The sequence below is a fragment of the Equus asinus genome, chromosome 28 (assembly GCF_041296235.1).
Source record: "Equus asinus isolate D_3611 breed Donkey chromosome 28, EquAss-T2T_v2, whole genome shotgun sequence".
Taxonomy (NCBI): domain Eukaryota; kingdom Metazoa; phylum Chordata; class Mammalia; order Perissodactyla; family Equidae; genus Equus; species Equus asinus.
This window is the reverse complement of record NC_091817.1, coordinates 38,256,482-38,271,657: the sequence shown is the minus strand read 5'-3', so window position 1 is coordinate 38,271,657 and position 15,176 is coordinate 38,256,482. Positions and strand designations below refer to the sequence as shown.

At 41.4% G+C, this 15,176-nt stretch overlaps 1 protein-coding gene across 6 annotated transcripts in view; it reads right to left on the bottom strand.

Moving 5' to 3' along the window:
- Window positions 1-15,176, bottom strand: part of PDPR (pyruvate dehydrogenase phosphatase regulatory subunit) — a 46,618-nt gene that overhangs the window by 5,382 nt on the left and 26,060 nt on the right. For all 6 annotated transcript variants that reach the window (XM_014829143.3, XM_070500211.1, XM_070500212.1 and 3 more), the window contains 10 exons: window positions 14,355-14,504; window positions 12,894-13,086; window positions 11,884-12,008; window positions 9,568-9,723; window positions 9,230-9,363; window positions 8,705-8,853; window positions 8,116-8,228; window positions 6,930-7,024; window positions 5,496-5,585; window positions 1,024-1,206 (listed from right to left, as the gene is read on the bottom strand). In XM_014829143.3, the coding sequence (XP_014684629.2) occupies window positions 1,024-1,206; window positions 5,496-5,585; window positions 6,930-7,024; window positions 8,116-8,228; window positions 8,705-8,853; window positions 9,230-9,363; window positions 9,568-9,723; window positions 11,884-12,008; window positions 12,894-13,086; window positions 14,355-14,504 (1,388 nt within the window). The remainder of the gene's footprint in view (window positions 1-1,023; window positions 1,207-5,495; window positions 5,586-6,929; window positions 7,025-8,115; window positions 8,229-8,704; window positions 8,854-9,229; window positions 9,364-9,567; window positions 9,724-11,883; window positions 12,009-12,893; window positions 13,087-14,354; window positions 14,505-15,176) is intronic.

Below are 15,176 nucleotides of genomic sequence, written 5' to 3'. Positions count from 1 at the left end.
ACTCACAATATAAAAAGACATCATCAGAGAATTTTTCTTTTTTCTATTTTGTAAATACAGATTTCAGTCACAAGACCACACAGAGGAAAAACATTTAGGAAGAAAAATTGACATTCAAAAATATTTGCTAGAATTGTTTCAGAAAAATGTTTTTATATAATCCCAACAAAAAGTCCATGCAGAAAATCTGTATTCAATGCATATATATTTATAAATGCTATGTACAAAAAACATGAACAGGATAAAATAAACTCAACAGTAATTATGAATAGATAAAATATGAATGATTTTAATTTTCTTCTTTATATTTTTCCCTGTTTTCCCAAATAAATATTCATTACTTTTATATCAGAGGAAAACAGTTATCTGTAATTGCTCAAAAAGAATACTGTAGATCTACTGTACTGAGAAAGAATGATTGCCAAGATGTGTTGCTAGTGAAAAAAGCAAGGTGCAACATAGCCAGCAGGCAGTATCCACCATCTAGGCTAGACAGGTGACGGGAAACTGTACACTCCTGTTTGCACCATGGTGACGCTCCCCTAAGGAGAGACAGGAAAGTGCTGCTTCTGGTGAAGTTGACAGTGAGACTGGGTGGGGTTCAGAGGTGGAAAAGAGACTCTTCACCAAATACCCTGTCGAACTATAATTTAAAAAAAAAATCATGTTCATATATTACTTTGAAAAGAAACAAAAATTAGGCAACTGAATGTAAGATGCTAATTTGTACAAATATTTAAGGCATGTTAATGAATCAGACTTCGAGAGCATTCAGTCTAAAAGAGAGCGTAGTGCTCCAAATAAGTGTTGTGCATGTATTATGTTTTCATATTAAGATGTTTTATCCCATAGATACATTTTTCATTCTAAGCACATCCTAATTGTCATGAGTCACTTGATGCTATCACCAGGGTCTCAATCCTCGTACACCTCTCCTTCCACATCAGCTCCTCTTCCTACTCTACGGCAGACCCACTGCTCAGGAAGCTGAGTGACAGTGTAGAGTGTGCAGAGATACAGTACCTTCTCTAATTTCACCCAAGACTCTCGTCCACATTCCAGCGGGGTGGTGAGGGTATTTAAATCCTGACCCCAGAAGGCAAAAAACTTCTCAATTCGGAGACTACGAAGAGCATAATACCCAGCATTCCGGATTCCATATTTCTGCCCAACACTCATCACTTCATTGTAAACATGCAGGGCATACTAGAGGGAGAGATGAAAGGTTAGTAACCAGGAGACCTTCGGAATTAAACATGGAATGTGTCTGGCAGTGCCTGCTGGCTCATGTACTAACCTGGACGAGGGAGAAGCTTGTCTAAAATTCTCAGGATGCCACATCCTCAACAAACGAAAGTGCTACATACAGCCCAGGAGTAACGAGTCAGGCCCCCTTAACCCAACTTAAGCTCCATGAAAACAGCATCCCTATCTTTTCACTTGTCTAAAACATTTAGGAGAGTGACCTAAGTATACAGCAATTATTAAAAAGCTCATACAAGCATTCTCACCACTGAGGAAATGACCAGTCTCACAACTGCTTCTCAAGAAAGAAGAAAAACTATACTATTTGTACAGGTATGTGACACTTAATGACAGGGATAAGTTCTAAGAAACGCAATGTCAGGCGATTTCGTTGTGCAAACATCATGGAGTGTACTTACACAAACCTAGGTGATAGAGCCTACTGCATCCCTAGGCTATGGGGTCTAGCCTATTGCTCCCAGGCTACAAACCTGTACAGCATGTTACTACACTAAATACTATAGGCACCTGCAACACAATGGTATTTGGGTATCTAAACACAGAAAAGGGTACAGTAAAAATATGACATAAAAGATAGAAAAAGGGTACACCTGTGCAGGGCACTTAGGATGAATGGAGCGTGCAGGACTGGAAGTTTCTCTGAGTGAGTGGTGAGTGAACGCGAAGGCCTAGGACATTCCTGTTCACTACTGTAGGCTTTACAAACACCGTACACTTAGGCTACAGTAAATTTATAAGAAAAAAAATTTTCTTGGGGCTGGCCCCATGGCCGAGTGGTTAAGTTCGCGCACTCCGCTGCAGGCAGCCCAGTGTTTCGTTGGTTCGAATCCTGGGCGCGGACATGGCACTGCTCATCAGACCACGCTGAGGCAGCGTCCCACATGCCACAACTAGAAGGACCCACAACGAAGAATATACAACTATGTACCGGGGGGCTTTGGGGAGAAAAAGGAAATAATAAAATCTTTAAAAAAAAAAAAATCTTCAACAATAACCTTAGCTTACTGTAACTTTACTTCATAAACTTCTTAATTTTTTAAAACTTTGACTCTCTTGTACGAACACTTAGCTTAAAACATAATGGGCCGGCCCTGTGGCCAAGTAGTAAAGTTCGCCCGCTCCGCTTCAGTAGCCCAGGGTTTCGCCGGTTTGGATCCTGGGTGCGGACATGGCACTGTTCATCAGGCCATGCTGAGGTGGCGTCCCACACAGCACAACCAGAGGCACTCACAACTAGAATATACAACTATGTACTGGGGGGCTCTGGGGGGAAGAATAAAAAAAAAAGATTGACAACAGTTGTTAGCTCTGGTGCCAATCTTTTAAAAAAAAAAAAGTGTAATAACACATTGTACAGCTGTACAAAAATATTTTCTTTCTTTATATCCTTATTCCATAAGTGTTGTTCTATTTTTAAAATTTTAATTTTTTTTACATTTTAAACTTTAAAAAAAAAAATTAAGACACAAGCAAACACACGAGCCTAGGCCTACACAGAGTCAGGATCATCAATATCACTGTTTTCCACCTCCACATCTTGTCCCATTGGAAGGTCTTCAGGGGCAATAATGCATGGAGCTGTCCCCAGCATCACCACAAACATGTAAGTAATGTGTTGTGCTACAATGTTATGATGGCTACAACCATCATAGGTGGGCTAGGTGGTAGGAATTTTTTAGCTCCATTATAATCTTATGGGACCACCGTTGTAGATGTGGTCCATTGTTGACTGAAGCATTGTTATGCAGTGCATGACTGTATATGGTAAGATTGAACTCTGGAAATTCCAGAGAATCAACTAAAAAACAAAAACAATAAGATAATTTAGTAAGAAAATAGGTTAAAGAATTAATATACTGAAGAAAATAGCTTTCATAAATCATAATTACTTCGAAGATAATGGAACAAAGACACCATTCTCATTCACAACAACAACAAAATATTCAAATAAACTTAAATGTATAATATCTATTTGAAGGGAACTCAGATACCTCTGAAGGTCACAACAAAAAAGAATAAAAAATAAAAGGCATATTTTCTAAGATTCAACACATCAAAAGAATGTCAATTCTCCCTAATTTATAAATGTGACACAATCCAAAAAATATCATCAGTGCATTTTTATTTTGTTTTAACCAGATGATTATAAAGTTTACATGGGAAAATAAGGAAACAGGAATTATTCTTTTCCAAGCTATGAGGGAGGATAAACACTACCAAATATTAAAATGTATAATAAAGACTCAGTAACTAAAACAGTGTGATCCTGGATCATGAACAGTAGACCAACAGAACAGAATAAAAGTCCAGAAATAAACTAAAATACATATAGGAATTTAGTATCTGATAAAGGTAGAATCTCACATCAATTGGTTATCCATGTGGAAAAAACCAGCTTGATCCATACCTCATAAGGTACATCAAGAGACTATGCAAAAGGGTGGAGGCATTTACATTTTTTTTAAAAAACCCCATAAACCTATAAACAGCAACAATGCAAACTATAAAAGCACCAGAAGAAAACTGGAAAAAATTTATAACCCCAGAGTGAGGAAGCCCCTTCTATGTGTCAAACTCTAGAAACCACAAAGGAGAAGACTGATCAATTCAACTACATAAAAATTGAAAAAAAAACTTATGCAACATATGAAACATTTTCCATAATCAAAAGTAAATTTAAAAACCCTTCTACATGGCAAAAAACACAAAAAATCAAAAGACAAATGACAAACTAGAAAAAAAAAACTTTCAACAACAAGGGCTGTCTGAGAATGCCTAAATTGGTAAAAAGACCAATAATTCAATACAAAAATGGACAAAGGCTATGACCAGAACATTCATTCACACAACGTTCATTAAGTATTTACTATGTGCCAAGTACTTCTCTAGGTTCTAGGGATCTAAAAGTTAAAACAGACAAATATCCCTACCCTCAGGGAACTTACATTTTTAAACGGGTAATCTCATGAATGAAAAAGAAAATATATTTTATTAGACAGCTGTAAGCACTATGGACAAAAATGAAACGGGGAAGGAGGCCAAGGAGAACTGGTGGGGGGCAGGGGGAGTTGCAACTTTAAGGCCTCATCAAGGTGACACGTGACTAAGATCTGCAGCAGGTGTGGCTGTGAGCTCGGGAGTCTCTCTGGAGGAAGGACGTGCCAAGGGGAAAGAACAGTGTAAAGGCAGAAGCTTGTTCAGAGACTGGCAAGGAGTGAGAGGCAGAGAAGACGGTGAAACCACAGTGTGCAGAATGGGCAGGCAGAACTGGGGAGGCCTGTAGATGGGCTTTTACCTGTGTTTTGATAAGTTGCCCAATCTCGTGCATAAGGGAAATTAAAACTGCACTGACAAACTATTTTGTACCTATCAGCCTAAGGTTTGACAACTCTATGTGTTGCTCCATGTGATAAGGAAAAAGGCACTCTCATACAGTGCAGAATTTTTTATAATAGCAAAGGACAAGAAACACCAAAAATGTCTATAGTACTAGACTGGTTAAATAAATTATGATTCTGCTATTTGATGGAATACTATACCACTGTTAAAAAATAAAGAAAAAAAGAGGAAGCTCTTTTTCTTTAGATATTGACAGAGAAAGACCTCTAAGATAAATTGTTAAGTGAAAAAATCAAGATGAAGAACAGCAGTATGCTTCTGTTTGTGTTTCCAAAAAGGGGGTAAAGAACATGTCCTTGAACTTGCTTACATATGCACAATCCGACACGACGTACAAAAAAACTAACAGTTTTATCATTAGTGGTGGTTGGTGGGAACTGGTCAGGTGAAACTGAATACTTTTTATAGGTCGGTCTTTATTTTTAAAAGATTTTATTTTTCCTTTTTTCTCCCCAAAGCCCCCTGGTACATAGTTGTATATTTTTAGTTGTGGGTCCTTCTATTTGTGGCATGTGGGACGCCGCCTCAGCATGGCCTGATGAGCGGTGCCATGTTTGCACCCAGGATTTGAATCAGCGAAACCCTGGGCCGCTGAAGTGGAGCACACAAACTTAACCACTCGGCCACGGGGCCGGCCCCTATAGGTCTTTATTTTTAAACCTTGTAAATGTATTACCTATTCAAAAGTAAAATAACTTAGTCAAAAATGTTAAAATCTGTTTAATGCAGCCTACCTCAATTACCAAGGCCTAATCAGAGATGGCCCCCTAACCCTGCCAGTGCTCAGTGGGTGTGGGAAAGCCAGCACACCTGCCTTCCATGGGTCTCACCTCTATAGGGATATAAAGCATGAATCCCGGCTCTCCCGTGTGGGTCATGCTCATCACCCGGATCCCGTTCGCATAGCCCACACTCATCTCCTGTGGAAATAAAGGGAGACGGTCAGCATGGAAACTCCTCAGGGGAAGTGGGCACTCAACATGTTGTTAAAGGAGTGAAACCTGAGGGAGACCCCTCTCATTAGCTCTGCGCCCTTTGTTTGACTCTAAAGGAGACACACGTGAATGAAAGAATTCCATCTTCAGGTGTGTTTCCCGGCATTAGGAATGGAGCACAGCCTTTACAACGTATCTTCTCAGGAGTATCGCCATTTCAGGAGTGCTAGCCAAACAGCTGGTACGAAGTGGAGGCAAAGTCTTTGACAAGCATGAAATATTTCTTTTTGCAAAGTCCTGCTAAAGCTTTGTTTTAGTCAGGGACATTGAGAGCAATGAAGACCAGGCAAATGTCTTCTCAGGGGCATTTGCCCCACAAAAGATGATGCCTGATGCCCACAGAACATGGTTCACCTGCTACCCTGGGGTCAGAGACCAGGCTTCTAACGTTCAAAATGTATTTAGAGCAGCTGAGTTACCTAATGGGCCTCTGACTCAACTACTCTTCCTATAAAGGAAAGTGGTAAGTCCCAGACAGTACTAAAATGTTTCCACAGGAGGCCTGACACAATGTTGTACTTGGTAGGTGCATGCAGACGGATCACTCCTTCAGGCAGCGAAGTCCTGGGAAGGGGTCTGCTGATGGCTAACAGTGAGAGTTTTCCGTGGCTTTCACTCTGCCATGGAGAAAAGGGACACTGTAAAATCAATTAGCCTGTAAAATCAGTGGATCCCAACTTTGGTTTGAACTTCAAAGAGCCTCTGTCATAACTGTCCCGCAGCTGCTTGTTACAGGTTGCCAAAACGTCTGTTTGGACCTCTCTAATCAGCCGCTTCATATTCAGTTATCATTTCTTTTATTTAGATACAATCTGTTTCACTCAGTTATAGTGAAAATTATGTAAACTGTTTAGGGATTCACCTAAACCATTTCTTACCCAAAGATGCCACATACACAGAAATTACTCTGTGAATGGAAAAGAGGAAGCCTTGCATGGAGAGAAGGGACCTCACCTCGACTGGCATTTTTTGGTGTCAGTGTTATAATCTCGTAACTTGAAAAATTTAATCCACTGCTACAGAAAGCAATAAATGTATAGAACTGATATTCAGAGAAGCTAAATCCACTTCAAAGATATCCTAATGCTTATTAAATAATGAAACCTTGAAGGGTGGAAAAAATAAAGAAATGAATTTATTAATTTTGTTTGCTTAATAAAAAAAACACACTTTGTGGGTGCTAACGTCATAGTGAGAACATGTAATTGCCATCTCTACAAAAAAAATATTCCCTGCCCATTTAAAAACTAGAACTTTACCAGAACCTACCTTGCAAAACAGACTTGGGAAGTGGTCTGGAGTCATAGGGGCATAGGACAATTCGGACAGCACATCCACAGCTCGAGGACCAATCAGATTGAGGGCTAAACCGAAAAGAACAAGAGATGTCTGGCTGCTCCAGGTGAAGAGCTGAGCCAATGGGAAAGGTTTGTTCTGCACTTGCTCACCTACAGCCAGACCTAGGTGGCAAGACCACGAAAGCATCCCTTTGTTTAGGCAATCCAAGGATGGACACAGAGCACCCTGATTCTGGCAAATACACCTCTCCTGACAGGCCTGCTACATGCAGCTACTGACCACCGGCATCAAAGAGCCTGGCTAGTGGGTTTTCTCTTCTGGGTACACAGGAAGACAACATTGCATAGTCTCCTGTGCAGTTAGATGGGATCAGGAGACCAAGTCCTGGCCAATGGAATAGGAGCCAACTTCTAGGACTGGCCATAAACCCCCTACTCAATTCCCATTCCCTTCCTCTTCCCAGTATGCCTACATGATGGAAAATGCTCCAATCCCAAATGAGCACCCACAGGAGAGCTGCCCAACCACCCTGGGTTCTGTCATGTTTGTGACAGCAGCTTATACTAATTACACATCAACTACCCTCATATGGGCTAGAAAACAACTTTGCTTCAATAAGATTCTGTAGTTTGCCAATCTTGTAGCAAGAAGTTAATCATATTTGCTGCTACGATGAATTGAGAATGAGGGCCTGGTGGGGAGAGGGGCAGGAGTCAGTTAAGTGGGGGGAGGGAGGGGTTAAACTTGGAATAAGGTGGAAGAAGGGAGGCCGCTCCCCCAACAGAACTGCTGAGGAAGAGAGAATCAGGAGATTGAAGTAGTCCTTAAAAATTATTCACTCATTTAAAAGAAAAAAAGCTAATGATTTTAATAAATTAAAAATGATTTACTCATTCATTCAACAATATTTGCATTCCTACATGCTGGCTGTGGCGGATATCACAGTGAACAACAGAAACGGAAGCACTAGCCCATCACACACTGCACTTATGAACACGTGGGGAGGATCAGAGATCCACTTCCTATGGCCAGAGAGCCTCCTCCACACTTCTGACACTCAATTCTGAAATGTCAAATATAAAGAAGGCAAATGGAGAAGACAAAGCTGTACTGGCTGGCCTTTTCTTGCACAGCTGACCCTAGAGGGCCACCTTACCAGTGTATTTCCAGGTGACATCCTCCAGAAGCAGGTTGCTGTCTTGTGGCATGTGTTTCTTAAGCCAGGCCCAACAGTGGACCTGCTGGTCGGTTGGAGAAATCATGAAGAAACTGAAAGTAAGACCCAAAGTAATCAAAACCAGGCAGCAGACAAAGGACCGGGAAGGAAGCAAGTTCTCAGATTGTTTCAAAGCAATGAGCAGAATATTGGCAAATGACCTCTTAGCTTTCAGGGAGGGCCAGTAGCACAGGATTCTAGGATATACCACATGAGGACAAAACGAAAGATTCTGGCTTCCTGTTACTGCCAAGAAATTATACAGACCTAATAATTTGAGATTAGGCATCTTCTCCTAGTAAGGTAACTAATTTTTCCACATCGTTTTATATAATCTGGTTTCTTTTTTCTTTTTCTGGTGACTTCTTTTTGTACTGGGCTGCTAAGAAACTGGCCATGAGTCAATGAACTTTTTTTGTCCTTGGTCTAAGTATGGTTTCCTGGAAAGTGAGTTGGGTGCTCTGCTCTGCCACAGCACCCTTAAGGAAGCGGTGTGGGAGGAAGCAGGGCGGCTGGCGGTCATCCTCACCTGCGCTTGCTCAGTCGCGCTATGCTGCAGTCATTTTCATACCCTCCACCCTCGTTGAGCATGCCAGTATGCACGATGTGGCCCACAGGCACATCAAGGTCATTGGAGAAGAGGTACTGTAGAATTTCTAATGCCTGATCCCCGGTGGACTGTAGGGTTAGGGAACAAAGCAGAGTGAGCGCAAGAGCATCTGGCTGAGTAACGCGGCCTGACAGGCAATGGGACTTGCTGGGAAAACTCAATTAGCCAGTACTCAGGCAACAATATTTGCAGATTTACTCCACTGCAAGAAGCTCCAGAGAAAGCTAGCTATTGATTCTAATGATAAACAAGCCTCTGCAAGCAGATTAAAAGCCAGAAACAAAGAGCGAGAAATTCAGAAAACTTACAATACAATACAGGTAAGACACTAAAATATATCAGAGTTCTTACAGAATCAGTTGTGAAGTGACAGATGAAAACCAGGAGGCATTCCATAAACATGCCAAGTTTCCTAATCTGTTATACTGGTTTCCAAAGACTTACTGTTATTTCAAACTTTGTGAAAGAGGACATGTCAATGACACACACAGCTTCCTTACAGCACTTGACTTCAGACTCCACAATGTCAAACCAATCTGGCTTATAGAAAGTCTTGCTCTGCTCCAATGCCAGGAGGTCTGCAGAAAGGAAAAAACAAAAGGAAGAGAGAAAAGGAGAGAATCTATACTGGGAGTCTCCCTGTATAGTTTAGCACAGTATAACAGATTTTTATTCCAGGAACACATTCTAAGCTATATACATTTAAAATTAAGTTTCATTGCCCTGAGAATCAGGGCAAAAAAAAAAAAAAAAAGAACAAAAATGAGTATGTCTCTTCATACCTTTGTCCGGTGGCACAAAGTACTTTGGCCTCTCAAATCCATGTTTCTCCATCCATCTGGCTCCTTGTGCATCCAGCCGGTCATAGAGGGGAGATGTGCGTAACTGCCTCCCGGTCTGGAAGTCCCAACGGGGAACCTTCAGATCGTACAGCAGAGCTAAAACAGATAAGAACAGTCTATGAAAGCACAAGCCACAGAGCTGAGTAGTCAATATCCACTAGACTGTGGCGTTGTTCCTATTCAAAAGAGCATGCTTTCTGGGCTAACGTAGCCTAAAATTTGCCAAACAGTACCCAGTCTAACAGCATGCTCCAGAAGAAAGAAAACATTGCAAGAGCTGATATCTTCCCTCCACAGAGTTATATAACTATGAGTCACATAATGACTGTAGGTCTCTGTTCACAATCATCATTCCAAATTAGTAGGTAGAAGCAATGAGAGAAAAGTCATAGTTCTAAACCTTGCTAAGCTCTACAGCAGAGACAAAGGTTATAGCTAAGTGGGACACAGGTGATTCCAAAGTGTGAAGAAAATGGCACTTGATTCCTAACAGTGCCTGTGTTCTTGGGATCTCAGACCTGTTACAGACAATTCCTCTCTAATATTTAACCCATTTCTGAAGTGAAAGGGCATATAGCATACCTTGATTTGGTGGCTCTGAAATCTGACAGGTTGCATAGTATTGTCCCAGTGACATTATTCACATAACAAAGCTAGGGTCAGAATTCATTTCTCCTAATGTCCAATCTGCAACAGCAATAAGTAAAAATAGCCAGAAAGAGTGTGATCTCTAGTCCCTTCCAAAGAGAAGACCTGACCTCACACCATTCCAACCAAGAGGTCCATCAGGGTAGTGGGGAGCCTGGGAGATTAAAGAGAAGGAGCCACACTGGCTTCCTTAGATTCTGACGACCTGTCCATCTCCTCTGGTACTTTAGGTTCTACTTTCCCCTTCCCCATTTTCTATGGTGCCTGCAATTTCTATTTTATAAGAATTGGAGAAGACTACGAAAAGTGTCGTCTCATCAAGGAGAAGCTCAATTATGATTGCACAGGTTCTAAAGTAACTATGGATGGGGAAATCTAGACTAACAATAGTTCAACATTTTAACCAGAGTTGTTAAAAATAAAGAACCTTAGCAGTTACACACAGTGCTGCAGGTCTTTTATCTCCCATGGACATGAGTTCCCTGTCACAGGACAAAAGTGAGCATGCAGGTGGTAAAGGTCATCCAAAGGCCTCATTGTGAATGGAACTTCCCTACTGAAACAACAGTTCATTCTTTTTTTATGGTGAGGAAGATTGGCCCTAAGCTAATATCTGTTGCCAATCTTCCACTTTTTGCTTGAGGAAGACTGCCACTGAGCTAACATCTGTGCCAATCTTCCTCTATTTTGTATGTGGTACGCCACCACAGCATGGCTTGATGAGCACTGTGTAGGTCCACATCCGGGATCCAAACTCACAAACCCTGGGCCACCAAAGTGGAGCACACGAACTTAACCACTATGCCATTGGGTCGGCCCCCAACAGTTCATTCTTAATCAAGAATGGTGGTCACAACCAATGTAGGAACTTAGTCCTGAGCATAAATATATCTGAAATATTGATATATTTTGGCAAAGTCTGAGAATAGTTCCTCAGTATAGGAAAATGATATTACAATCTGATTTGGTTCAATTCCTCATACAAAAGCTGTCTCTAAGGGTTTATGGGAAAATAAATCAGAGACAAGGTAGGGTAATAAGTTAAAATGAAGAGGCCAGTCCTTCAAAGCTGGAGGGAACCAAGGTCAAGGACAAAGAGAGCAAGAATGTATGTTTTGTGTTTACATGAGAAGTGGTTTCCTATCTTGCTAGCGTATAAGGGGTTAATGACAAAAATCACTCAGAGAAGCTTGAAGCTTTGAGAATAACTTGGCAAATTCTCTGCCTTGGAAAGCAAACCATATCTTCAAGACCCAGTGGAGAGCGAGAGCATTCGCTCTGACACAGGGTCTTCCAGGCAAAGTGGAAAGCAGGCCATGCTGGGAATGAACAGGAAGCTGCTGCGGGGAGTCTGACAGGAACTCCCAGCCTAAGTCCTCTTCTACTTTTCTTCCCCTGGAGTAAACAAGGCACGATATACTAAAGAAAATTATCCATAAATAGCACGTGGGCCATGATGCCCCCAACACAGGCCTGAAACAGTCAATCAGAAGCCCCATTTGAAGCAATGATTAAAGAACTGAGGAAAAATCTGCCGCTCTGAATGACAGAACAGGCCCCGAGGAAGACATCTGCAACTAGGTGCAATTGGGAGAAAGCTTCACTTACGCATGACTTCCATGACCCGGTGGCGCAAAAAGGTACGGCTGCTCTGGAGGGCTCCAAAACGTTTCAAGTCCAATTCCCAGACGTTTTCTGAGGGATACCCATGCATCATCCATTCTGCGAGGTACCTGTTTAGATGCGGGGGAAGCTATGGGCCTCAGATGGGATACCCTCAGCACTGTACTAGGAATCAAAAACCAACAGACTCAGAGATCCCATCTTGTCACAGACTGGTTGAGTGATTCTGGGCAATTTCCTTAACTTTTCTGGAAGAAACAAACATGGATCCACCTACTGCTAGCACAAGACCATTATGAGGATTTTAGCTCTGATGATAATATTCCCTAGAAAGTGTTTAAGATATAAGCCACATCTATGAAGAAATAAGACTAAAATAGACACAAAAATATATTCTAATTTATACATCCAATGGTTTTTTTCTATAAAACAGACACCTCAGGAGGTTATAGAGTTATCTGACCACATCTCCTCTGCTCCAAATGTTTCTGGGTAACTCCTCTTCCATAACTTTTTTCAGAGCCATTCTACAAGTCACTCAAGAAAAACGGCCTCATTAAAAAGAAGAAAACTTTTAAAAATAGTGGTAAAATACACATAAAATTAAACTGACCATCTTAACCATTTTCAAGTGTGAAGTTCAGTGGCATCACATCCATTCACACTGTTATATAGCCATCACCACTATCCATCTCCAGAACTCTTTTTCATCGCCCCAAACTGAATTGCTTTATCCATTAAGCAGTCACTCTCCAGTTTCCCCTAACCCCAGCCCCTAGCAACTGCCTTTCTACTGTCTGTCTTTAGGAACTGGACTACTCTAAGTATCTAAGTGAAATCACACAGTATTTGTCTTTTCGTGGTTGGTTTATTTCTATTAGAACCTAACTTTCAAATAAAAACTTTATTACTCAGCAGGATCATCTATCTCACCACAACTGGGTGTTTCCAAACTCAAATACCTAGCAAGCTGAGTCTGAGTAAGAAAGACTTACTTTCCAGCTCCTCCGCCAAATGAAAGGCCAGCAGAGTTCATTCCTGCCAGGACAAAGTAGCCTTGTACTGAAGGAGACTCGCCCATGATGCACCTCATGTCTGGTGTGAAGGTCTCAGGGCAATTCACCAACTTCATGATCTCCAGAGTCTCCAGCTGGGGCATCCTACGCAGGAGGGAACTCAACAGGGGCTCTGAGCAATAAAAACAAAACCCAACAGAGTGCTCAGCTTTAGGGAATTCCAAAACTTTAAACTCTTTATACTTTCCTAGTCCCTTTCCTTTCAGAAATTCTCTTGGAAGAGGTTTTCTAAGAAGAGCGAACTAGGTCATTTATCAGAAAGCAGAACCCATGGTGGAATTATGAGACACACCTATGAAGTGCTTGGCATAAAAACTTAGAAAAAAGATACTCTTGAGAAAGGGAAGGAGCTATGGAAGAACCCATAATACATGTGCCTACAGATAAGACTCTCAAAGGGGGGGCCGGCCCCATGGCCGAGTGGTTAAGTTCGCGTGCTCCACTGCGGCAGCCCAGGGTTTCGCCGGTTCGGATCCTGGGCGCAGACATGGCACCGCTCATCAGGCCACACTGAGGCAGTGTCCCACATGTCACAACTAGAAGGACCCAAAACTGAAAAAAAATATACAACTATACTCGAGGGATTTGGGGAGAAAAAGCATGAAAAAAAAAAAAATATCGGCAACAGTTGTGAGCTCAGGTGCCAATCTTTAAAAAAAAGAATCTCAAAGGGAAGGTACTTGTGGAAAAGCTCTTAAATGGCACCCAAAGAGAGATACAACGAGACAGGAGTTTCTTAGGTTGGAATAGCTGCAAAAGACAGATCCTCAGCCTGTTTTAAAGTCAGTCCATCATCTAGGAATGGTCCAGTGGGATAGTGGTAATAGATGAAACCAGACTGAAGCCAATTGGTGGGTACATGGGGGTTTCTATTTACTATTCTCTCCACTTTTAAAAGTCTGAAATTTCCCACAATAAAATTTTTCTTAAAAAGTCCATCAAGGGCAGGATGGACACTTCATTATAGACCCTTTCATATCTTTTGAATTTGGAACCATGTGACTATCTTAACTATTCAATAAATAAAATAATTTAAAAATTGAGTAAAAGACTATATTAACAAAACAATTCTGCTTTCTAAAACTTTCTTCAGTCTTATATGAAGTCGTACAGAAAGGTTTCCTCCCAGCCTAAAATTTCAGCAGTGATTTTAGATGAGTAAGTAATAAGCCAGAAATCCCTTAACCTAGATTTTAGTCCCCTGAATCTGTTACATAGTAACTGCATCCTTAGACCAGGAAAACTCTGTAGACTGCTCTCTGTAACCACCACATGGGGTTGTTACAAAGATCAAATAAGGAACTCCTCCTGAAAACGCTTTGAAAAATATAACATCTTAGGTAAATTTAGGGCATTATTGTTATTATGTAGTTCACACACCAAAATGATCCCAGTCTTCCTGTAGATTCTGAATCTCCAGCTGGTTCTTGCCCTCAGTGAAAATTGGTTTCGGGTTCTTCTCAAAGCCCCCAGACAAGATGCCACCCTGCCAGTTCCGAATATAGATTCTTCCGTCAGTATCCACAATAGCTGAGGAAGAGAAATGACAAGGGAGTGGGGAATAGAAGAGAGAAATAGGGTTCAGAGGTAAGCCAGCTTTCTAAATGGAAAGAAAAAGGCAAAACAGAAACACCCATTATAGGCTTCACTAACCAAACAGCATCCAGAGAACAAAGGCATTCGTTAGCTTGAAAACACCCTTGAGGTCATGCAGGAGGATCCTCCCTCTCAGACGTACACTAGAGACTGTTTCTCTGATTACCCCTAACCCAGTTAGTTACCTAAAAGCTTTGACTAGTCCTCACAACCAAACTACCTAACTCTCACTGTGAGATCCTGAGCGCCTAAGCGAAAGGAGGGCTGCGGAGCCCATTCTAGGGATTAAGACCTTCAAAGTGAGGTCAAACCCTCTCCTACGGCGCTCGGGGTCACTGAACAACCTGAGTTTATAGCTTACCCGTGACATTTCTACAAGGCAAGCATTCAAGTCAAAAACTCCAGGTAACATTCCAATATTCTCAATTTAGACCTCTGTTTGGGACTACAATTAGCTTGCAAAAAAACGACAGAAAACTGTTTAAGTGGAATGCCCATTTTAGCCATCCTTTCATAAAGAGTTCTTAAAGAAAAGTTAGAATTGCATCCACCTCCCTGTAACATGCTCCAGAAAAAACAAGACTCTTTCAGGCGCAGTCTGTCCCC